This window comes from Buteo buteo, chromosome 22, assembly GCF_964188355.1.
Source record: "Buteo buteo chromosome 22, bButBut1.hap1.1, whole genome shotgun sequence".
NCBI classification, from domain to species: Eukaryota; Metazoa; Chordata; class Aves; order Accipitriformes; family Accipitridae; genus Buteo; species Buteo buteo.
Window position 1 is genome coordinate 7,843,238 of NC_134192.1, and position 23,639 is coordinate 7,866,876.

At 42.2% G+C, this 23,639-nt stretch overlaps 1 protein-coding gene across 1 annotated transcript; it reads right to left on the bottom strand.

Annotated features, from left to right (window-relative positions):
• Positions 1–7,604: 7,604 nt before the first annotated feature.
• On the bottom strand, positions 7,605–21,714 carry ESX1 (ESX homeobox 1). Its single transcript, XM_075054555.1, has 6 exons — positions 21,615–21,714; positions 21,274–21,502; positions 21,126–21,171; positions 14,946–15,232; positions 13,364–13,640; positions 7,605–7,709 (listed from the first exon to the last, which is right to left on the bottom strand). The coding sequence occupies exons 1-5, from the start codon at positions 21,712–21,714 to the stop codon at positions 13,415–13,417; spliced, it is 888 nt and encodes a 295-aa protein (XP_074910656.1). The 3' UTR covers positions 7,605–7,709; positions 13,364–13,414.
• Positions 21,715–23,639: the final 1,925 nt, after the last annotated feature.

Below are 23,639 nucleotides of genomic sequence, written 5' to 3' on the forward strand. Positions count from 1 at the left end.
TGTTTGCTTTACCTTTAAATATATAGCATCTAAACCCTACTCCTTTAGATCTTTATGGTAATACAAATTTGGAAGTGATATGCAAAAAACCCCACCAACCCAGAGTTGGAGGGCAAACAGGAATTATCATCTGCTTCAGAGAAATCAAAATCACTTCAATATAAGGATTTTAGCAATGTGCTTTTATTTAGCTTAAGAGCTGGAAAGTGAAGTTTAAGGGACAAGTCAATATTCTCACAAGGACTTGTTTTACTTCATGACATAAAACTTGGGGATTACTTGTCAGCTACATTAGTTTTTAAAGTCTGTTTTTACAGTGAATGAGATATATACTTTGGAAGAAATAGTTCTTTCTCAGGGATAGCATTTTAATTTTATTTCAAATATTGAGCAAAGAAAGCTCCAAAGAATTTAGTACAATAAACCATTGCTATGTTCAAGGCAGTAATATAAGGGGTTTTTTTTGTTTTTTACAGTTGCTAATAGCAACTTATGTGGCGAACATAAGTACAGCAATTTAAAAGGACACTGTGGTAATGTGAATTTCTTCAAGTAGTTAAATACTAATGTCTTTCACCACAACATCAATGTCAGCTCTGCTTCCAGTTAAAAAGCGAAGGACAAATGAACTTACCATTTTTATTTGCTTTTTTTGAATGGAAGGGTTTTCAGAAAACTGACAGTAGGCAGTCTAGTCTGTAATTTTAACTTGATTTATTTGAATTAGTGAAATCTTCAGTAAATACATCTCAGTACACTTCTTAAATAATTCCCCAGAGAGGTTAAACATCCATTTACTTTAACTCCACTAGTGCTCACAGACTTTTAATTGCAGTGCCTGACAAACTTCTCAGGAAACAAAAAGTGAAGAAAGAGGAAGGGAAGGTCACTCATGTAGAGAGCTGTTGCGCTGAGCGGGAGCACTGGCTAGCACACTTCAGTTGCTCATCTGAATGCCAGGCAGGTGTGTTCATACAGCAGGAAGCGTAGCTGAATCATTTACACTACAGATTTCTTTTGTGTGTGTTGATCAGGAGCATTTGTCTACTGCTAAAGAACTTGCCTTTCTGTGTGGTGTTCCCAGCTACTTGCTGTGTCTGTGCATGTAAGACTGGCTGCATTCATGTCATTCACCTTAATCTATGTTTGGGGTGACTGGTTAACAGGAAGAATATTTAAAGCAAAATGTTAGATAGGAGTCCCATGCATAGTGTCAATGAAGCACGGACCTGTTAGAAGAGCCTGGCAATAAAATTGACTAATTGTCAATATACATCCTTGAGATGGAGTGCTACCCATGTTAAAATCGACACCAACAGTGTAGTTGATTTTAGCCTTGGGTTTATTTGCTCTTTGCTGCTGGTAACCATGGTATGGCATGCGTGTTCTTAAAGAAGAATATGTGCTCTTGTCTTAGCTTGAGGCTTTATTGTAAAGGCTATGGAAGTTGTCAACAGGATTTTTCCTACCCACAGCAAGGGCTGGACTTGGCAACGTCAAAATGGAAATAAAAGGCCGGTGCTCTGTCCTCTTCCTTCACCTCTGCAGAATCCCCCACTAGTTCTCTTTAAGCCACCCTGGCTGAAATGGCAGAGACAAGTGCAGATAACCTCCCCTGCCCCTGGCATCCCTGCCCTCACAAAGATAATCCCACTGGGCAAATGTCTTGAATTGACTCAGAAGTATTTGCCAGGGTTCACCTTTAATTCTTTGTTTTCTGCCATTGCTGCTTCTGTTGTCCCAGGAGTTCATCCTTTAAAGAAGTAGTATCCTGGCTTCCTGGGACTTGCTTGTTCCCTGGTAAACTGAGCAACACAAATAAAGTAAGAAAGACACACTAAAGATCCCTTTTGAAACAAAAATGAGTTGCTTAAACAACTCTTCCAGACTGCAGGCTTCTCTATCAATGTCACATACTGTAGTGCCCTCTGACTTGATTTTGAGAGGCATGTTTACAGACTGGCTTCAAGGAGTGAGGAACTGGCCTTGCTGATTCAGTGTGCTAGTGTAATCGTCCTTGAGATGTTGCTTGGCTGCGATATGCTTGAAGTGTCTTCTCATGCCTGTTTAGTGTTTCTAAACAAATCTGGGCTTAACCGAGATCATCATTCTCTACCCTGGTAAAGTTCTGGAAACTTTACAAAGGGAAAGATATGGTCAGTATTTCCAGAGATGTATGTATTTTCTGCTATAATTAGGTAGAATATGGACATAGCATTATAGGTTCAATTAAAAGCATGTCAATAAAAGGCAGTTGTGTGCTATATAAAAGATTCTTTTGTTGAAAACTGGCCTGAGTTACGACTGTTTTATACACATTAATTTGCTTTGTACATACAGAATGGAGCTGATTGAACAGCATGATTGTCTGATGAGAGCTGAAAAGCAGCACTTGCTGTAGGTAATTTAAATTGAGCCCTATTATCGTTTACGGATTTATTCTGCTTAGAATCAATAAGATGAAAAAGGGTCTGAAAGCTTTACACTAATGCTAATCACTTCTGGGTCAGTAACTGCTTGTGTTTAAGTTATGTATTTCTCCCCTATATTCACAAAGCTACTTGGAAAGTGAAATATTTAAAGTAACTTCCACTGAAGAGAATCCTTCCACTTCTTCTGCTTCACAGAGAATTCAACGTTGATAAATATTTTGTTGTACTGAAAAAGTTCCCCGAGAGGGAAGCAGCACCGACCAAATGGTCAAAAGAGATGCTCTAGAAAGAAGCTTAGCACAGAATGCCCTGAAAATTTTGTTATAAAGCAGCATTCTTAGTGGCTGGAGATTCAACTTGACCCTAGGATGCAGAGTGAAGCTGGGTTTGGGTAGCTGCAGTCATTTCACTTTGTACTATAGCAACAGTTTTGTTCCTGGATAATTTATCTTTTCAGTTTAGAGAGGTATCACTGGGCCCAGGACAGAAAAGAAAAGACAAAAGAAAGGCCAGAACCAAGATGATTTTGGTATAGTGATGCAATCAAGAGGGAATAAAATGAAAGGAATTTATATGTTTCAAGCAGAAAAAAAGGTAAAATGATCCCAAAAAATCAGCTCGACAAATTCAATTGTCCAGTAAGACCTTGGTTATTGTCTTTGAGGCTGCAGGCAAGGGGCAGAGGCGCGCTATGCTGAAGGGTTGTGTTTGGCAAACTGGAAGAGAGCTGACTTCTTATGAGGGAGAAACCTAAACACAACATTACTCTGAGCAAGAAGCCATGGTGAATTTCCCAGTCCTCCAGACTTGGTTTGTTCCTTTTAAAGTTCAGGAACTGGTGCTAAAAGTATGGCTTAAAGAGAAGGTAAGAAAAAAAAAAAAAAGACCCCTGTTACAGTAAGGATACCTACTGCGTTAATGCCTACTTGTGTCATTTATTGGCTATGCAGTAGCAGATGGACTGCATCCCCTGCAAAGATGCCAGGAAGGGCAGTAAAAGAAGTGAGCTGAACTGGATCTCTTTAGCAATCAGATTTGCAATGCCATGATAGAGCTTACTGCTCTCTGAAATCTGTGACTTTTCACACAGAGCAGCAAAGAGATGATATATAAGCGACACTGCTGTGAGAAGGGTTCCTGGAGTCTTGGTTCTGCTGTTTCTGCTGACTCAGCCCCTCCCAGCTTTGCCAGGGAAGATCAGTCCTACAAGTTGAAAGGGGGCCCAGGCAATCACTGCTGAAATGACTGATGTTGGGGATTGTGCTACAGCAGTGCTGAGGCTCAGGATCCTGGTGACACTAGAGCGGCAGGGTGAGCGATGCTGCTCTCCCTAAGGAGACTGTGCTTTGCAGACATGGCAAAGTGAGGCAAAAGGATGAAATGTCTTGCCTAAGGTGAGTGGAGCTGCAGGGGTAGAGTCAGAAGTAGAATTAGTCTTTCAAGTCCCAGGTGAGTGTTCTGGCCTCCGCACCCTACTGCATCTCTGTTCAGATACAGGAAAGTTAGTTCTGGATGATTAAGCCATCAGTGCTATTACAACTGTAGTCCATCGTGTACACCACTGTTGGAGCTGATTGCCAAATCTTTGTTATTTCACCAACGAAGTGGCTTTCCCTCCTCATACTAAGTTTCCCCAGACACGTGAGAGTACTACTTCAGAGGTTTAATTTTTTTTTTTTAAAGTGTTTTAAAAAAACGTGTTAAACTTTTCTTGTATTAAAATGGGCTGGAGCAGCTAATACAGTCTCTTGCAGTAAGTAGCTATAAAAACATCAAAGGTTTTGATAACTGTTAGCTGTATATTTTGTAATGCCTATTGTATTTCCATTTTGTTAGTTCTATTTAAAGAGCAGTATTATCATGCCCCATTTCCTGTTAGATAGTTCTATTTGTCTGCTCTACAGGAGGCAGGAGATTTTAGGTCCAAAAGAAATTATCTCTCAGTAAATTACTCCTAACTCCATTACGGAATACTAAGCACTCTCCCCTTACTGTGTGAGCAGCTTGAAGAGATAACATTGCAATTTATTTATTTGTTTTGTCCCATGTATATAGGTGACACACGAACTCATCTGAGCAGAGACAGTGATAACTGACAGGTACATTAGATCAGTCACATATAGCAAAGTTTACTTTGATTATGTAGTAAGTGTCAAGATGTACAGTAGCTGATGTCAGTTTGATCTCTCTTATAGCATATAATGGCTTGTCTTTTTCATGGTTGAGTGGACACTAATTTTTGTCTAATAAGTAAGCTATCAGTTGAGTGTTTTAGAGAGTAGCCAGAGTTTTTTATCCTACTGAAAGGGAAACCATTCGTGAAATTATTTTAAAATTTGTTTGGATTGCTTGTTGTATTCATTTTTCTCCTTCTAAAGTCCCCTGTTTACTCAAAGGCACTAAAGGTACAATATTTTCTAAGGACCTGCTGTGAATCTATTGCATTGTGTATGAGACCTTTCCATATTGAAATAGTAGCAGAGAAGAGAATATTTTCTGTCTGTTTTGATGTATAGCCACCAAACTGCAAAGTCTGTATGTAACACCTTTTAAACTTTAACGGGAGAGAAGAAATGATGTTCTGTTATTACAACCCCCCATCCTTCTCCCCTGTAGGTAATGTAGGAATTACCTAAGACTGTAGCTTTGCAGGTTTGTTTTATTATTAGTATGCGGCCATGATTTCATTTGAGTTGTGTTTATGAAAATAACTTACAAAAATACATGTTGCAAAGCATAATGTAACTGATTAATAATGGACTTAAAAAACCCCAAACAACCAGAACCCCAAAATAATGCTGGCAAGCTCTGGAAGTGAAGGGTAATGTTCTGAGTTCTCTAGCATGGCTTAGTCTCCTGATACAAGGGCATTTCCAGGGGAAACAGATATTTACAGTGAATAGTAGTTTCTAAATTTTGGGGAGTATGTTAATTTAAAGAAACAAACTTTGTGGCTCCTACAAGTATGGTGGTAACTATTAACATCTCTGAACCCTGTACTGCTAACAGTGTACATCAGTGAGACCGGAAAGACTCACTTCAGTATGGTTAGATCTTCTCTTGTGCTTCTCGCTGACAGATGGAGCTGGTTTAGCTCTAACTAAAGTGATCCATGGCTCTTATTCAGCAGGGGGCTGAGGCCTTTGATGCCTGGTATGCATGGAGCTAGGTGTTTTCTGGTTTTTCTTGTTTGTTTGTTTTCCAGTCTAGAAATATGTCTTCCTTTTAGACCATTATTAGTATATCGGAACTTCCTATAAAAAGCACTATTTTACTGGGGATGCCAGAAGATTTAACAGTGAATGGAGACCACCTAGTCAAATGCAGGGTGTGAATAACTAGCTTTTAAGTAGTAACAGTGGGTGTTTTGAGGGTGCTTTTAGATTTGCTACAATAATCAAAGCTTCCTTTCATTGTCAGGTATGTTATCCTTAGTCCTGTGAGACATGCATATCTGGGATTTGTACAGACATCTGAATGGCTGTCACTATTTTTTATTTCTCCGATCAAAGTGTTCTTCCACAAGCAAAACTGCTGAATGCTTCAGTGTTGAGGCTGTGAATAATTTCACTTATTTGACTGCAGCACAGACAAGCATTTTTGTCTTAAACGTTTTCAAGAATAACTGTTCATAAGGTAAAGTTCTGTAAGAGTCATTAGTAATGGCCATGTTTGTGCTGGAAACAATAAATGAGGTTCTTTCCTGCCTTCTCTTGGACTTGGGATGAGAAATTGAGATGGAGATTGAGTTCTTTTTAAAATTGAGAATTTTGTGCGTGCTCTGTTAATGCCTGGAGCTGCTCTTTTATTGTCTTCAAGGCCATGTCTTGGCAGTCCTTAGCACTTGCCATCCACTCTGCTTGGGGAGGGTTATTTATTTTAGGTCCAGCGCTGGGCTCTGAGCAGTGCGCTCACCACAGTCCAAAAGCAGAAACCCTGCCGTGGAGCTGGGAACTGAGTATGAATGTCTTCCATCTGTTCCTCTGTCCTCCAAATGTAGCCCCCTCACTCCTTTGCTCTCTCTTTGCTTAGCTCCATACAAAGGTGGTGAATGCTTACAGTACCACTGCTTAAAACATCAACTGAAAACTTTATTGTTGCAGTCAGCAACTTCTCTACTAGTTCAGTTTGAGAGAGCACTAACAGAGGTAAGACTTAGATGTTCTGATAACTTACTGATGAGAGTGTCTCCAGGCTCTTCTCATACATTAACATTGCAGCCTGCTTCACTTCTCTTCCTATATTCACTTTGGGATATATAGAAAATAAGGCTATAATAATGCTGTCCTTTCTTGTCTTCTTTCAAAAACATTAATCCCATGATTTTTTATCAGTACAAAATAACCCTGGAGATAGGGCAGTCTGTGGATCAGCTTCTATGAAACTAGAAAACTGAAATTATTTTGTTTAATTGTGTGTGAAAGTCAACTTTTGTCAAAATCTCTAGCTGTGACTGGGTACTTACAAAATGCAATGTATTCTTTTCTTTAGCAGATCACCTAAATACATTTTACTAGCACCCACCCTTTTGAACCAGATGAAACTGTAATTCAAGCTGTCTTGTCTGCTTCTGCTTTAGTTCACAATAATGTCACTATGCTGCTCACACCAAAGACTTAAGTTTTTATCTGTAACAGCTACATCAGGTATTTTGTCCTAGTTTTTCTGCAGATCGTTACTGATAAGGTAGGTTTTCAAAAATAAAAAAAACCCACCAAACAACAATCTCCCATTCAGTATATATTTTTAATGTAAAAGTTTTGTTACTCCATCAGTGTGACTGTGAGCTCATCCCAATCTTCCCGCCAGCCACCGCCGAGCAATTCTCCAACTCGAATATTGGAAACGTTGCTGCAGCCAACAAATGAAGTTAATTGAGAATATTATGTTCCTTCCAGGAATTGTGCCTTGGCGTACTGCTTGGACTGAACATCTTCAATCCTTGAAGGTTAACCTCGCATTTTTTAGTAAACCGAGGACATTAGGGGCTGGGGGACAGCATGGCCAAGGGCTGAAGAGAGGACAAGCAGCTGGGAGAGCTGGCTTCTCGCGGGCTCTCTGCCGCTGCTGCGAAGTAACGCGTTAGCTGCTTTGTGCTGCGCCTCCTTCATCTGCGGCGGGGACGGCCCGATCCTCAGGGATGGATGGGGTGGGAGGGCTGTCCGGGATGGCGTCCAAACCTGGGGGTGGCGTAGAGGCAGCGAGCGGGCAGGTTCTCCGTGGGCAGAAGGAACAGCCTCAGCTCAAGTCAGGTATTTCTGAAGCCATGGGGCAGTTCTAGGCGCAAGGATGAGCTTGTGAGATGTCCCTTCTCGTAAGTACTCATCACCGCGCGCAGGCGCTGGCAGCGGGGCGGCGGGCTCCCCTCTGAGGAGAGCCGAGGGGCTGCCCCGTGCCGGACACGGCCGGTTCCAGCCGGTTCCGTCCGGTTCCCCCAGCGCAGGGCACAGCCGAGCCCCTCCGTGAGGGGAAGGCGTGTTGAGGAAAGGGCAAGACGGGCGGCGAGGGGTGAGGGACAAAGTGTGAGGAACAGCCCCGCCGCACCGAGGGCCGGGCAGGAGTGGGGGGAGGCGCGCCAGGCCCCCCCAGGGACGGCCCTGCGGCCGTGGAGGGACCCCGGGCCGGGGGCTGGTTTTCCTGAGGGGAACGGCAGCCATGGAGGGCCCACGCCGGGGCAGGGGATGGTTTTGTGTAGATCAATGCGGACTGTAACACAACCACGACCTTGATTCCTTTGTAATCCATACGTAGAGCTGCTTGAATATAAGGTCTATAGAAATGCCCTGTTCCTAACTGCCTTTTATGCAATTTGGGTGGTTGTATAGCTCAAGTGAGTGACGTACAGGTGGCATGCATATCGTCACATGCTTCTTCCTATGTGTATTTTGTTCATACAGCTTCCTGGGAAGCCACAACTCAGGACATTGGCTGGTAAGTATAATTACATTGCCAGAGATACACTACGCACAATCTCTCTCTTCCTTTTTTATTTCTTTTCTTTTGGCAGTCTAGGCTTTATCTAGTTATGATCCATGGCATTTAATGACAGGGTTGCAAATGAACAAGTTGTTCAAAATCTCAGTAATAGCAAAAAGAAAAAGAAGAAGTTCTGCCTTGGGGAAAAACATCTGAAGTTTGAGGATGTTTCTCCTGTATCTGCCTTTTCCTTTGATTTCAGGCATCTTTTTCAGGATGAACAAGTGGAACAAAATTACTACCTGGCTGGAGGAGAAAAGAATTTTTAGAGAGAAATTCTTATTTACCTGGTTTAGAATAAAGTCTCTATTTCCATGTGGCAGTGCATTCAGATTTATTGTTCAGAATAAGGAAAAAAGTAACATCCCACCCTATAGCTGGCAAATTTGCAGTGAGGACCCCATTGCAAGCTGGTGGTTTACATCTCATATAACTTGAAATAAAGGAGTCACTCACACATTCATAATCAATACAATTACTTCTACTTTACATGAATTAAGTAATTTGTATGGCATTACTGTTTGGGGCATTTGTATCCCTATTCAGAGCACTTCTTCAGTATTTCAACCCCACTGATGGTAAAGGCAGGTGCATGCCAGTTACCCACAAAACCAAGGCAAAGCTCTATGGGGAAACTCTTTTATGTCCATCTAGATTTGAATTTGTAGTCCCTTTCCAATTACTGTGCTAATTGTTTAAGAGATTGCTAGACTAAAAAAGTTTTTAATCACTAATCTGTTTTTGAAAGGAACTTATGGGCTCAAAACCTGAACTACATACTTCTTAAATTAATTTTCTTCATGAATACTTCTTTCTCAATACAGATTTGTGAGTCAGAACACCCTACTGTGCTTGTTTCTTTGTCTTTTCTTCAAACACCTGGCCTATTATTCTCCTTTTTTTCCCCCCAACAAAATCGCTCTTTCTTTGTAGGCAAGATTCTGATGATATTATGTCACTGGAAATACAGAAATTTACCCAACGTCCTATGTTATCAGAACTGAACTTGGGGCAGAGAACAAACTGAACAAACCTGACAATTTAGCCAAATGTGAGCAGTCCAATAGAAATATTTGTGAACATTTCTTGAAGAGATACCAATATGCTGCAGAATCTTCCAATAAAACACCTCAAAAAAATTGTGACATGTAGGGTAATGTCAAGAGGTTTAATTTGGAGATTGAGGTTTTTTTCACAGTGGGCTGTAAAAAGTGAATGGGGATGGTGTATTCAGATCTTCTCTGCTGCTTTGAAAATCCTCCCCTACATTTTTGCTTTCAGGAAAACCATACAAACCCAAGAAAACAAACAGGGCTCCAGACCTGCTTCAGTTGAAACCTATGCCAGGAAACCATCTTGATGTCACCCAGAGAAGAATTAGGCTGCAACCGTTCTTTATTCAGAAGAGAGGCATAGGGTCAAATCCTGCAGTCTTAATCCAGATCAGTGCACACTTTGCCTAAATTAGGACTAAAGAATTTAGTGCATAAGGCAAGATAAAGTGTCGGGAAATAATTGCAATGTTCAGTGTGAGAAACTCTGTAAAATGGCTGGCCTGTTTAGAATGTAGGATACTGCTTTCCTCATTGCCCCTGAGAAAAGCTAGGAAAGTAAATGTCCCTGCTTGATTCCTGGTGAGAGTGTTGACCCATGTGTAGCTATGAAACTGGGCTGAAGGGTTTTCGGTTAAATGCTCCCCTACGTTTTTTAAATGTAATTTTAATACTATCTCCCTAATAGCTTATAATTAAGCCCCTTTATTTAAATTTAAAATAGACTGAATAAGTAAATCTTCTTCCCTTGTTGTAATATTTCATTATAAGATAGTAATAATTAACATAAAAAGCTTGTTGAGTTTTGGTTACTGATGCACTCTGATTCCTAAGCTGATTTCAAGTGTTGTCCTGCATATTTATTTTCATAATATCATTAGCTCTCACAGCTGGCTTTTCAATTCACATGAAAGAATGAAAATTTCTTGGAAGGACTCATTAAAGCAGAAAAAATGAAATCAGCTTAAAGAAAACCTCTCTGCATTGCAAACTAAAACCAGATGAAACATCAGTAAGCTGCATTCTCTACCTGTACCCATTGGGAAATGCTAATGATTGCAGACACCATCTTCCGCACAAATGGCACAGGAATGGCAGCTCCTATTTAATCAGTAATGTAACAAAATAGGCAATGCACTTACTTTGCAATTCTGTCATATATCAAATAGGACACAGTAGCTTGAAGCCACAGAGCCATGCATAAATATACACCAAAGTGGAGACTGTCCCTGCCTCAGCGTGATGTCAGACGCAGAGGACACGGCTTGCGGTGTCAGGGGAGTGGTACCAAGCAGGTGCTTGGCTGTGGTTTTAGTAGGAGAGGAGGGTGTCTTGGAGGAAGGGTGCCCTCTTGTAAGGAGGATTAGAAAGAGCAACACCAGGTCAATCTGACAAGGGTTTAAGAGCCAACCCTGCTGTCCAACCCTACAGTTCCCAGAGTAGCTTTGAAGAGGCTGTGTGTGCTGGGTAGAGGTAACAGCTCCTAGCTCTGGCATGAGCTATAGTGCAAATGAGTGATGTTAATTGCTGTTCCTGAAATGATTTCTGTCCATAGCTATTGGAAAAACTTTGTTGATAGATGAAAGTTATCTCTGATGTAACTGCTGAAATCAAGGGAATTTTAGGTTGTGAGCACCCCCCCCCCAAGTGAGATCTCTGTGGTCCTGTGGTCAATGATGAAGATTTTGGTGATTACATAGGGCCTACTATTTCATGCAATGCATTAAAACAGCCTTCAGCAGTTATTTTGCAGATACTGCTTCTGGTGAATTTGTCTAGGAATATAATTTGGCAAAAATACCTAGGTTTTATTTTTATTGCAGTTGTTTTCCGAATGGCTCATGGCAAATGGAAGACAGTTTCTGCTACTTTAAATGAAACAGTGATACAGTCTCCTTTCCTGCAGAACCTCCTTGCATTGCAAGAGAGAGACACTCATGGCAAGGAAAGATGCCACAGAAGCTTGTACAGAATAGAACATGAGTTGTGTAATGATAGTTTTCAAGCCATTAACCTACTTAAAAGGCTAATTTGGAACAAACTCAGCACTTGAGTGGATACTGTGTTGTGCTGCCAGTTGGCAGCCTGGGCCATGAGAGTGGACTGGTGGAATCAAATAGCTGTTGTGGAAGAAACACACTCAAACTTTGTGTGAGAGGTCTTGGTTACATCACTTCCCAAGTTTCCTGCTGCTTGACCCACAGTGCAGGCCTAGTGTAACTTGGGTAGAAAGCTTGCTTTTTCTAACAGTAAAATACCACCACCTTCTTCTAGCTGTGCTAACAATGAGGTCTATGAACCCAGAAATACTTCTAGTCTTGCGGTAGGCTATGATTTAAGAGCAGTCAAAGCTGTTAGTATTTCAGAGGAAACTAATCTGTCTGATCCAGCAAAGTGTCTTCTCTGTCATGTACCTAAGTACAAGCTCAGAGGAGTCTACAGAAGCAGCAGTTAGGTATCCGGAGCTCTGCACTCAAAATTCTAGCCTCAGAAACATTTGTGTAGTCCTAAGAGGAGTCCCAGAACTGCCTTGAGAAAGAAGTTCTAAAATACACAAAATCTTTTCAGTGTAAATGTAAGTGCTTGAGAATAGTTTTGAGGAACCAGGCAGCATCAGTGGAAGAGCTCCATGTTGTCCCATGAACCCACAGAAACAGAGCTTGCTTGGACCACCACTACAGATGTGGGAAAGGTAATCTTCATGTGTTGTCAGCTGTTGGCCTTTCTTTTGTAATTGCTAAGCAACAATTAGCACTTGTATAACTCTACCATTTGCACAGCGTCATGTTTGTTTAATCAATCCTCACAACAGCCCTGTGAGGTAGGCAAGTGAGCTGCAAGAGGAGGATACTACTTACCCTCACTTTACACTAAAGCATCAGACCTAATAGATGAGACACTTGTTCTCAGTCCCATTTCCTGGAGGGGGAAATTCAGCAAAAATTTTTAAAATGACCTGAGGCCAGAAGGGGAGTCCAGGATTTTGATGAACTGTAGACTCCTGCTCAGTAAGGTCTCTGTTTTCACTCATTCCAACATGAGTCCAAGGAAAAATTTAACACTTCACATTTAGTTTTCACTTAAATTCTGAATCTACTCAAGGCATGAAATGTCTGGAAATGTACAAGTAATCTGTTAACTTACTGGTCTGGTAAGATGTGCCAGTAATCATGCTAAAAGTATTCAGCAACCTCATATTTACAGCTATGAGCTACTTATTGATACGTATATACATACACAGAGAACTACACACCATTTACTGGACATTGATAGCCTAGTTTCACAGGATACAGTTTTCATATACAAAGGTTAAACTTTTTTAATTATTAAAACATTGCCACCCTGAACATAAACCAAACTTTTTTTTTTTTGTTTGAAACAAGGTACTCTTTATACAAACCTAGTTCTGAATCAAAAGCCTATACTGAAAATAGTCCCCATCTTGTTCCTGCTAAGTCCGTCTAAAATGCGAGATTTCACTGGCATTTGCACTTCAACATGAAGCATGGCCTCAAAGTTAATAACTATGTACTGATTCTTATGTTTCAAGTACTGCATGTAAGAGTTCCTCCTGAGAAGCGAGTTAAGAATTGCTTAGAAAACTGAAGTTATTCCTACAAAGAATTTTGAACCCTTGGACTAGCATCTGGTGAGTTTGAGGATTTCAAAGCTTCAGATTCATGTTAGCCTGAATTACAAAGATGAGATAGTTCCTGCTTCTATTTCTGTCGTGTCAGAAATGATACAAGCCAATTTACTACCTGATTTCATGTTGTAATGAAGGAAATCAATTTTTAGCAGGGTTATTTCCTTTCAGTCCGTTGCTGAAGATGGAGGAACTACAGCTCTGTGTGTGTTTCTTCTTTCTTTTTTAAATGTGTGTCTCTAACAGGAGCTACTTACTGGAGAAGGCATTCACTTTCCTCTCCATGGCTGTAGTCTGTGGGAGAGCTCCTAACAAAGTTCTTTGTTAGTGTTTGTAAGACTGGAGATGAGGTTTAATTGAGGGATTTGTGCTGAATGTTCTTTCGCTTTGAGTCTTAGTGCTGCAATGCTTGAAGTTTTCCTTTCAACTGCTGCTGGATCAGTGAAGGCAGTAAGAGCAGGGTCTGATGGGGGTCCAGGAGCTTTCATTAGTACTGAAGCTGTTGTCATGAGAGGATTTAAAGCATTGAGAAACCTGTATTTGAAAGAAGTCAATATTATCCAAATTAAGAATTGTTTTGGAGAACAAGTACTTACTGAGTTGCAGCTTCCCCCACCCAAAGTATTAGAAAAAAATGTGCCAAAATTTCCAATTTCTTCCAAAGGTACATTGTTTTCCAGAATGTATTTTAGCTTTATTTTGCAGTATAGTGTCTTGCCCCTAAAAAACCCAAAAAACTCCACCCCAAACAAAAATCCAAACATTTTTAACTAAAATAAGTGAGATGATCAGACATGGCATGCAGATGCCTAGAACAGCAACTCCTAATGCTGAATCTTTTCTAAACAAACCTTGGATGCTGTAGATCAGCCTGTTCTGTGAAAGCAATAAACCACCTCATAAAAAGACCAATTTATATGACTGTTTATGCAGCCGATTTGTTCAGACAAGTTTATTCCATGTGAAAAGCAGCATTTGTCTTTCTGTTAATGTGGAACTATGATACAGGCTCTAATTTCAGCAGAAGGAGAGCGCTACCTTCCTTCTTTTTTAAAATATATATCTATCTACACACCTATTATATGTATACACACACACACACACTACGCACATGCTTTTTTCCTCTTATGGGCTGCACGAGAGCAGCAGCAGCATTCTGCTGATAAATTTCACGTTACCAGGCAAGAAAGCCCAGACAGCAGGTTCAGCTGAAATGAATTCCCAGAGTTCTAGGTGTCTGACTACAGACAAAGAAAAGGAGGCTAGCTGTGGGCTTGTTCTATGTGGTGAGAGCACATCACCTGCCAAGGGAAAAGGACTGGCTCTTAGTAGGGCATGCGAGAATCAGGAAGATCTCTCTCTCTCTCTCAATCTGTCTCTCTCTAGAGCTGTGTCACTCTTTCATATGTAGCCAGGCTCCTGGTCTCCTGAGAAGAAATGTCTAATACCTTTATTCTGTCAAATCATCTACAACCCATGTCTGTCTGCAGTCACATCTTTATGGAGTATAATCTGTGTCAGTCTGTGAGATAAGGATGGAGCTGGAGCCACCTAGATTACAGCAGTCTATATGAAGACTAAAGTTCAATGAGACCTAAATTTCAGTAAGTATGCACAATTGTTCTTCAAAGAGCAATTATATGTTAAGTTTTTACTAGCAAGACTTAAAACTAAACCTTGCTGTTCCTAGTCAAGTGATCCTACACAGGAACTAACCCCATTTTAGTAAGTTTATTTATCTATGGGAGCACGTTTATTGAGAACATGTGAGTATCAAACTAATAAAAATGCAGCATTTTTTAACAGTTTTGAGATTTAGAAAAAAATTTAATTCTATACCTTCCAAAATGTGGATTTAAAATAGGGTTTCTGAAGAGAGAAGTCCAGGTAAGGCTGCTGAGGCCAAATGGCCCTAAGGTTGAAGGACTAAAGGCTGGAGACATGGATGGCACAGCCAATGTTGAAAGAGGCATTGACCTCCACGTGTGATCTAGGAGGGGAGAATGACTCAGTGGAACATCCAAAAATAGACCAAGTGGGTGCGTTAAGGAGATTCCTGGAACAGTCCCCAGAATTTCATTTTTTTCACGTTTCCTCCACTTTGCCCTTCTGTTTTGGAACCAGACCTTCAATAAGAAATTATAAAGGCATTAGCTGAACTTACTCTGTAGTTTGTCTTACCAGCTACTACTGCATGCAGTGATACAGGCGGCAAAATATTTACTGTTAAACCAAAAACCACTTCTTTAACATTAAAGATCCATTCATAAGTGCCTTAGTGGGTTTATTAAGAAATAAATCAGTTATAAATACTGTAAACTTGACTACTCTCTAGCTCTGACTGAATAGTCCCATATGTTTTAAAGCCACTGTAATATATAAACCTATCACCTGAGAACTCATGATCAGCTAGTAAAAGTGATCATTCTTCCTTTCATAAGCTATTTATTGAAAATTAAACTTCAACAAAGCCATTCAAGAGGTGGCTATTTCTGTACCGATACGTCAAGAAGCAACTTAATCATGACTGTAAGAGTAACTAGGCCAAATGTATGGTGTGTGCTTTTTATCTTGATAGCTGGAGCATACATTGTTATACAGAGGATTCAAAAGTAAAATGAGAAGCTTTTGTTATCTACCATGAATGCAAACAGCATATAGTTACATGAAAGTGATTAACTGAATTGCAGTGAAAGCCAATACTAAACTAGAAAAATCTAGTAAGCAGTATTAGAACAGGGTATCAAGCTATTCCTAAAAGGGCTTTAGCTAGTATTGGTTTTGTGTAGTAAGCTGTTGAGTATATTGTCTCTTCAAGCCTGACTAGTCATTATTTTAGCCCATTAAACATATTTTAAAGACTTTAGTCAATTGAATCTACAGATCAGAAAACTGACTCTTCACACTGTTACTCTTTGGCATTCACTGAGCAGAAACTTTCAGACCCGGGATGGTAGTAGAGAGTAGAGTGAAAAGCATCAGCTCTAAAACAAGGGAGAAAGGACCTAAACCAAGGATATTTAAAAATGGATGCTGCCAAGGTTGAACACTTAACATCCGAAGGTACTCAGCTGCTCAGGTCTTCTAGCCCCCTCTGCAGTGGAGACCATTGAAGGTGGATTCTGAACTGGATCTGGATTTGGAAGAAAGGCATTAGCTGTGGCCCATAATCTCATTCAGCAGTCTTGTATATGACTGCTGTTGAAATTCAGTGAGCTGCTTGCAAGCACTATGTATAGAACTTGCAAGTTCTATGTACGATACTTGAATGCACTAATCAGGATTGAAAATTTAGTAGAGAGTGGTAACACAAGGAACAAAAGTCGTTGGAAAGACCAACTTTTGTCTTGTACGGAATTACGACTTCCTGAAATTTACTTCTGATTTAGGACAAAGGTAAACTTCAAATATGAAGTTCTTTTACCATACAGTGTAGATAACTTCTTAATAAGAACCTAGGAAAGCCACTAAAACAAACTAAAATAATAAAATTAAATTGCAAAAATTCAAGCCTCAAAAAAACTACAACAGATGCTAAAAATAATTATTCTTTTGGTATTAGTATTTCTGAAATAGTAAAATTCTATAGAAATCTGTATTATGACAAAATCTTTGGATGCAGAAGATGCATGTTTTTTTAAATAGGTGCTTTTTGTATCTGCAATTATATTTCCATCAAAAAATGTTTTCAGAGAGTTTTAAATTTCTATTGTGTAACATCTAAAAGGCAGGTTTTGCAGGTTCCCAGCTTCACTGCTTGCTTTAATCTCAGACATGCCATATAACCATTTCCAGGGATGTGACTTACCTTCAGGTACTTAAGTAATATTAAGTGTGTTTGAAAGGAAAGTCCTCCACACACTAGGGTGCTGATACCCAAACCAGAAGGCTGTAGCTTGCCACAACCTTGCTGTCCTTAGTTTGATGTTGTTCCTATATACATCAGTAACAATTTACTCTTTCAGAGCACTTGCTATGGGGTTCTTGGGAGCCAGCTGAATAATTACTACTCTACTCCTTTCATTGCATATATTATCTTTACACTGGGAAGTTGCTGTCCTCCTGGAGGGGGGATTCATACTCCTCAGGTTACGTACGTAACACAGAATTGTCTCACTGTACAGGCAGTCAGCAGAGGGAGGTGCCCTTAGAAGAAGTCAGAACGTCAAAATTTTGAAGTTGGTACTCCAAATTCTTGAGTGCTCTGACTCATTCTTTGGCCATTTCCCCAGCAACCACAGGCTTTAAATGATCAGATGTCTTACAAAGGAATATCTGAACCAGTGAAACACCAGATGGCTATGCCTGCACAACAGTGAAGACCAGACACTTGGTCTGTGTTAGTCCAAGACAGGGGTCTGGTAAGAAAAATGAACTCAATTAATGGGATCAGATGACTAAGTTGCTGTTAACCAGTAATCCCAAATATTTGTAAGTGGAGCTTAGCTGAGATCTCACAGGAGAAGACCACCAACTCAAAGGTGTTAGCGTTTTCTATGAAAATAAAATCTGATTAAAAAGGCAGTGAACTGTCTTACACTGCAGATACACAGATAAAGCCTTTCCTAAAAAGGATAAAACAAGTGCTGCAAAGGTATTAATTTCCCTACTAAATCTTAGCATTGTTATTCAATCTGTTCTTCATAAAGAAGCCTAACACAAAATGAGATGTCTGCTTTTCTGCTTTCTCTGTCCTAAAGCAAATCCACTTGATCACTCAGACATGCACTTTGACGGCAAAATAACTTTTTTACTGTTACAGGTGATTTTGGGTTTACAACCAAACTTACTTAGTCATCTCTCAGATTTTGTATTTCTCAAACTGGAAGGAAATACCAGCATAGATATCTAATAATTATCTTCAGAAAAAAGCTGGCTTTCAGTTCCCTACTGGTACAAACTCATCAATGCAAGTGATAAAAGCAGCAAAGGTGTGCCTCATACCTTACACTGACACGACAAACAGCTTTCAAAATTTAGTGCGCACATTATAGTCATGAACATTCAGATTAGTCATCTTGAACCTTTTGTTAAGCAGTTTTCCTTTGCTTCCAATAAAAGGATTAACTTGCCTTTACTCTATTTTCAGACACATTTGAAGTGCCAAACCAAACATAACAGAAACTGCTATACCAGTCTTAAGATTTTTATGGTATGACTGTATCGGTGGTAAAGTACTTTGGAAAAAATGCATTACTTAATACTCAATGATGAGTTTTAAACCATCAAGTTTGAATTGTATGCTAAATACTACCCAGATTTTTTTTGTAATTACTAGCACCACGCATATCTGCCAAAATGAGATTTAGGTCTTTTAAAAAAAGGTGAGCGTGTAAAATCTGATGGCTTTCTTGCTGTAATTTTCTTTAAAAATGTATCCTATTTAATTGATGTAATAGCTAACAATGATAAAAAGACACATAGGTGTGACTAACTATCACGCTTCTGCTGTAGCTGCATACAGGATCATAATCAGAAAATATCACAAGGATGCTTAAATCAGTTATATTTGTAAGCTGATGTTTTAACACTGATGCCATTTATAGTACTGAAATGGCCAAGTAATGTTTTACTCCTCACACTAAGAAAATAAAATATTCCATTACCTTTTTCTTATTTTCCTCCCACCCTAACAATATGAATTATGAGAAGCAGAATGGCAACAACAGATGTAAATGCTATTGAAGAGCATCCCAACATGGCTTCAGATTACGACAAGGTTTTGCAGACTTTCACACTACCCCTTTCCTAAGGTAAGGAAGAATACGAAGATTCTTGCTGCCATCTCCTTTCCTCTATACAAGAAAATAATGAGGGTTGGGTGAGGGGAACTCTTTGAAGTGATGCTGAAATGAGAATATGTTCATGGGCAATTTTTTTTCTTATTTGTTCATTTTCATGTAAGACTCAAAATACAAGACTGAGGAACAGTGTAGTGGCTGGTACCCGTTTCAGCTGGTTGACGGAGGGTTCTCCCAGGGGAGCAGACCTCAATTTGAAAACACACTGAAGTGAAGAAATGGACTGATTGCATTTGGCAAGGTTAGTTTCCTGGGTTTACATATGAGTAAATAAAAAGATACCACTTTTCATGTCAGCTGGTTTAGCCAGGTACCATGGGAGAGATATGGAAGTCTTCATTTCACACAGGACACCATACAGAGCAACTATGAGCATGGGCATATGAGGCAAGTATTTCAGAATCAAGATAGCTTGTTAAGTACAGTACATCACCATCTATATAATAGGTGTTCCTTTACATCCTCTTCCCTCTGGGGTAAGTTGTCCTGCATCTACCACAAGACAAGGACACATACACAGGCAGAGGCACTGTGCACTGGAAGTTCACCCTAAGCAAACTGTGCTGTGTGCTCATGCCCAGGAGACTTGTGTTAGGATCTGACAAGGAGTAAGAAGGTGGAAGAAACAGCTCTCTGCTGTTCCTTCCATCCACTATGGATACATCAACTCAGCTATTTTGCTTATTAATTCCTTCTTGACTCCATCAAACCTAAACAGTTCTTTTAGATGAGTCATTAGGAGAAGAGTTCCTCTTTGCCACCTACCATTGTGCCATTCCTTCACAGGTCAAATGGACTACAGAGCAAGCACCCCACAAAATGAATGTGACAGTAACAGGTAAGTTAACAGCTTTTTGCCCATATCCTTTCCACTGGTAGATACCCAATATCTGGCAGTTACATATGGCATTTCAGTGACCGGAGGTTTTAGTGATTGTTGGTGGTGGGGAGAGGGGAGGGCATGTAATTTCCTCAAAGTCCACAATAGGGAGATGAAAAGCGCATCTAGGTGTTCTCAGATGAGTCAATTATGAAGTACCATTAATACTTCTAAGGCCTTTTCTGAAGATAGTGCATATTAAAATAAAAAGCTAAAAAACTTACAGCTTTACAGACGTTAGCTAGTGTGAACAATCGCAGATCCAGTGACTGAAGTAATGACAACATATACCAACAACGATCTGGCATCAACAGTAGCAAAGCTATGCAGCAGTAAGTAGGGCTGTCACACTGAGCAGCTGCACCAGTTCTCAGTCTCACAAGTATGCACATACCCAGAGCTGTGCTGGAACAGTAGTTCAGTCATATCTGATGTACAGCACAAGCCAAATTTAGTCCAATTGTCATTCTGAGCTTAAAAATACTTTGAAAGCCATCACACCTTTTGAAACAACATTTTTTTTTTTTGAAAGCTAACGTTTCTGTATAAAAAGGATTTCTAGCTTATACAAGAGATGAATCTAAAGAAACTGCTTCTGAAGAGGTATTGTTAAATAGGAGTGCTTAGAGTCAGGAAAAGCTACTAGGGTCATTTGTAGTTTAAGCAAACTGCAGGCTACAAGATGATTAGTGTCTGTTTCTGTATGCTGAAGTTCTACGGGTGTTGCTATTATTACAGCCCAGCTAGGCCATAAAATTCTCCCGGGCAGCGCCTGACTGTCCTATGAATGTCAAAGTAATCTTTTATTTGTTTTAACCAGTCATTTAGAAGTGTGACTGCTTTATTGAGCTAAGTTAGAGCAAGAAAAGGGTGTAAGCTCCTCTGAAGCCTGGGTAAATAACTTGGGATGCCCCGCAGAACCCCTCACTTGCTGTAAACCAACCGGTTATTTGTTTTTTTTTTAATGCTGTTTTTATAATCTCAAAACTCAGGAGACAGTACCTGCCTTTAGACCCATGAAGACGGCAGCAAACGTGAGGGCGAAGTGCAATCCGGGAACGTTTCTAAGACGCTGTTTGTTTTCCCGTCGCTGCGGTAACTTGCCCATTTCTCCGTCCTTTGAGAACTAACCGAAACGAACGGCACACGGCCCCCCCCCCCCGCTATTAACTTCTCGCCCAGCTGAGGAAGGGGGGGGGGATAAATCGTTAATTTCTAACAGTTGCTGTCAGCCCTCGTGGGCTGGTTGACGGCCCCCGGGGAGGCCGCCGGGGGGGGGGTGTCCCTTGTCACTGCCCCTACGGTGGGGGCAGCCCCGCGCCGCGCCCCGGCACTCACCTGTACGCGGGCCTCCGTCAGGTCCAGCCGCACGGCCAGCTCCTCTCTGCGGGGGCAGCACACCGTTAGCCGTCCGCGCCGCCTCAGCGGGGCTCCCCCGGCCCTCCGCCCCTCTCCGCCCGCCCCGCTCCCGCCGGCGGCCGCTAACCTGGTGAACACGTCGGGGTAGTGGGACTTGCGGAAGGCGCGCTCCAGCTCCTCCAGCTGGAAGGTGCTGAACGTGGTGCGGTACCGCCGCTGTTTCCTCTTCGCCGGCCCCGGCGCCTCACCGGGGGGAGGGCGCTCCCCCCTCCCCGGCGCCACCGGTTCCTCCGCGGGGGCGCGCGCTCGGCCGGGCCGCGGCGGCGGCGGCGCTGGCGGTGCCGCGCGCTCCTCGCCTGAGGGGAGAGAAGCGGGGAGTTACCGGGGGCGAGCGGGGAAGCGCCTCCGCCGCCGCCTCCGCCGGCCCTCCCCGTACCGTGCCGCCCCCTCCGCCGGCCCTCACCGTACCGTGCCGCCCCGCGGCGGTGCCCCGGCCCAGGATGCTGTCGATGAAGTAGGAGGTGAGGAGGTGCAGCGCCGGCGGGGCGGCGGGGGTCGCGCTCTGCATAGCGGCGGGGCTGGCGGCGGGCAGGGGCCCCGGCGCCGCGCCGGGTTTTATTGGCGCGGGCAGCGCCCGGTTCCGCGCCCCGGCATTAGCATTTCATTAACGCGCTGGCGTCAAGGCCGGGGGTGGGACGCTGCCGGGCCCCGCTCCGCCGCGGCAGGGGCCGGGCCCGCGGCGGTCTCTCCCCCCCCCCCTCCCCCGGTCGGGGTTGCCCCAGGGCCGGGCGCTGCTCTTGGGCCGAAGCCGCCCGCTGCCGGCAGGCGGGCTGGCCGGCCGGTGAGAACTTTTTAAAGCCCGCTTGGAGGGCGCGGGTTTGGAGCGGCTGCGCTGAAATTGGGCCGCTGCCCGCCGGGATGCCGGTGAGCCTCGCCCGGCTCGTCGGGAGCTGCTGCCGGCGTCGGGTCGGGGTTCGCGTTTACCCCCCCGCGCTGCTGCTGGGGAGAAGGGAGCAAGGCGTGACAGCACCTGCCTGAGCTCAAGGAATGCGAGGGGGAGCTCGCTGCCTTGCACAGAAGGAGAAGGGTCGCTAGGGTTTGGCTCTCTGTTGCTTCTAGCTGAACTTGTTGAATTCAGCTCTTTAAGACTGACCTTGCAAAGTGCTCTGTGCCGACAAGTGCTGGGAAAACGCACAAAACCGTGCAAGATTGAGCCTTTTTTTCCTGGAGATCTTTAATTCCGCTCCTGCTAGAATTCTGTTGTCGCTGCTGTTACAGCAATGATTCCTCAACGGGAGGTCTGGAAACTATTTCCTACACAGAGAGACTTCCAGCAGTTCTGTGATCTTGCTATGGTGTACTGCTAGAGACTGACATAAATTAGACGACAAAATGACTTCATTCTGAGGTCTAGATTTTGGGAGATGAGAATGAAATAACAGTTTCTAGAGAGTCTTACAAAGACTGCAGCAGCAAAGGGCTTAGAAACATAAAGTCCAAAAACCAGTGGCTGAAAGCTGAAGCCAGACAAATTTAGATTAGAAATGAGGAATAGATTTAAAAATCTGCGTGTGTATGACTAGTCTTTGAAGCAACATAGCTGGTGAAGTTCCGGGTTCTCTGTCTGTCTTTGCATCAAGGCTGGATGGTTTACATTTTAACTGAAGACATAAAGGCTGTCAGTGTGGAGTTGCGTCCTGAATCTGTGACCTGTCTTATACCAGATGTCTGGCTGAATAATCTTTTGGTTCCTTTTGGCATTGTAGTCCACAAAAAAATGATTTTTTTCTTTTGTCCTCCTCTCCTCTTACCTCACTGGGGCTGAGTGCTTTAGTGCTTCTATCTTTGGTTACTGACAGACCTCCTTCTTGCTGTCTCCCTGCTCTGCTGCAAGGCTCTTTCTTCATTGAGCCAGCCCTCAACTTTATTCCTTTCAATGCAAAAATTGCCTTTGGCCTGAAGCAATACCTTCGTGAACCCATTCCTGCGGCACCTTCCATGAGAAGCTTTGGGAAAGCACTTACCAATGCTAACTCTTGAAAAAGTAGGCTGCCTTTATGAGAGATGACTATATTTAAGGGTAACATTTACAGAAAGTGTTTTGTTACATAGAGTTTTCTTGACCTTTTCCAGATTCTGTTTCCAGATGCTGTTCAGATCCTGAGCCTTAGCTTCAAACCTCAGATTGCCCTTTCTCTCTTTGGCTTTGTAAGGTCCTACTTACGTTTGTAGAAGCACATCACCAGAGGAGCACTCGGGTCGCAGAGCCATAAGGTAGTGGTAAGTGCTGAGGGGAGACCAGGAAGGCAGAGAGAGGTCATGTAACTGACCTCCTGCATCCCCAAACATGACAGTAGTTTTCAGCTGGGGCCATTTTAGAGGAATAGGGTTTGGAAGTCATCGTCCCTTTTCAAGATATGTGTGGAAAACGCAAGGTCCGTCTGTAGCCTTTTGGAGGAGCAGGGGGCTGGGCATGTGCACCCCTTAAACTCA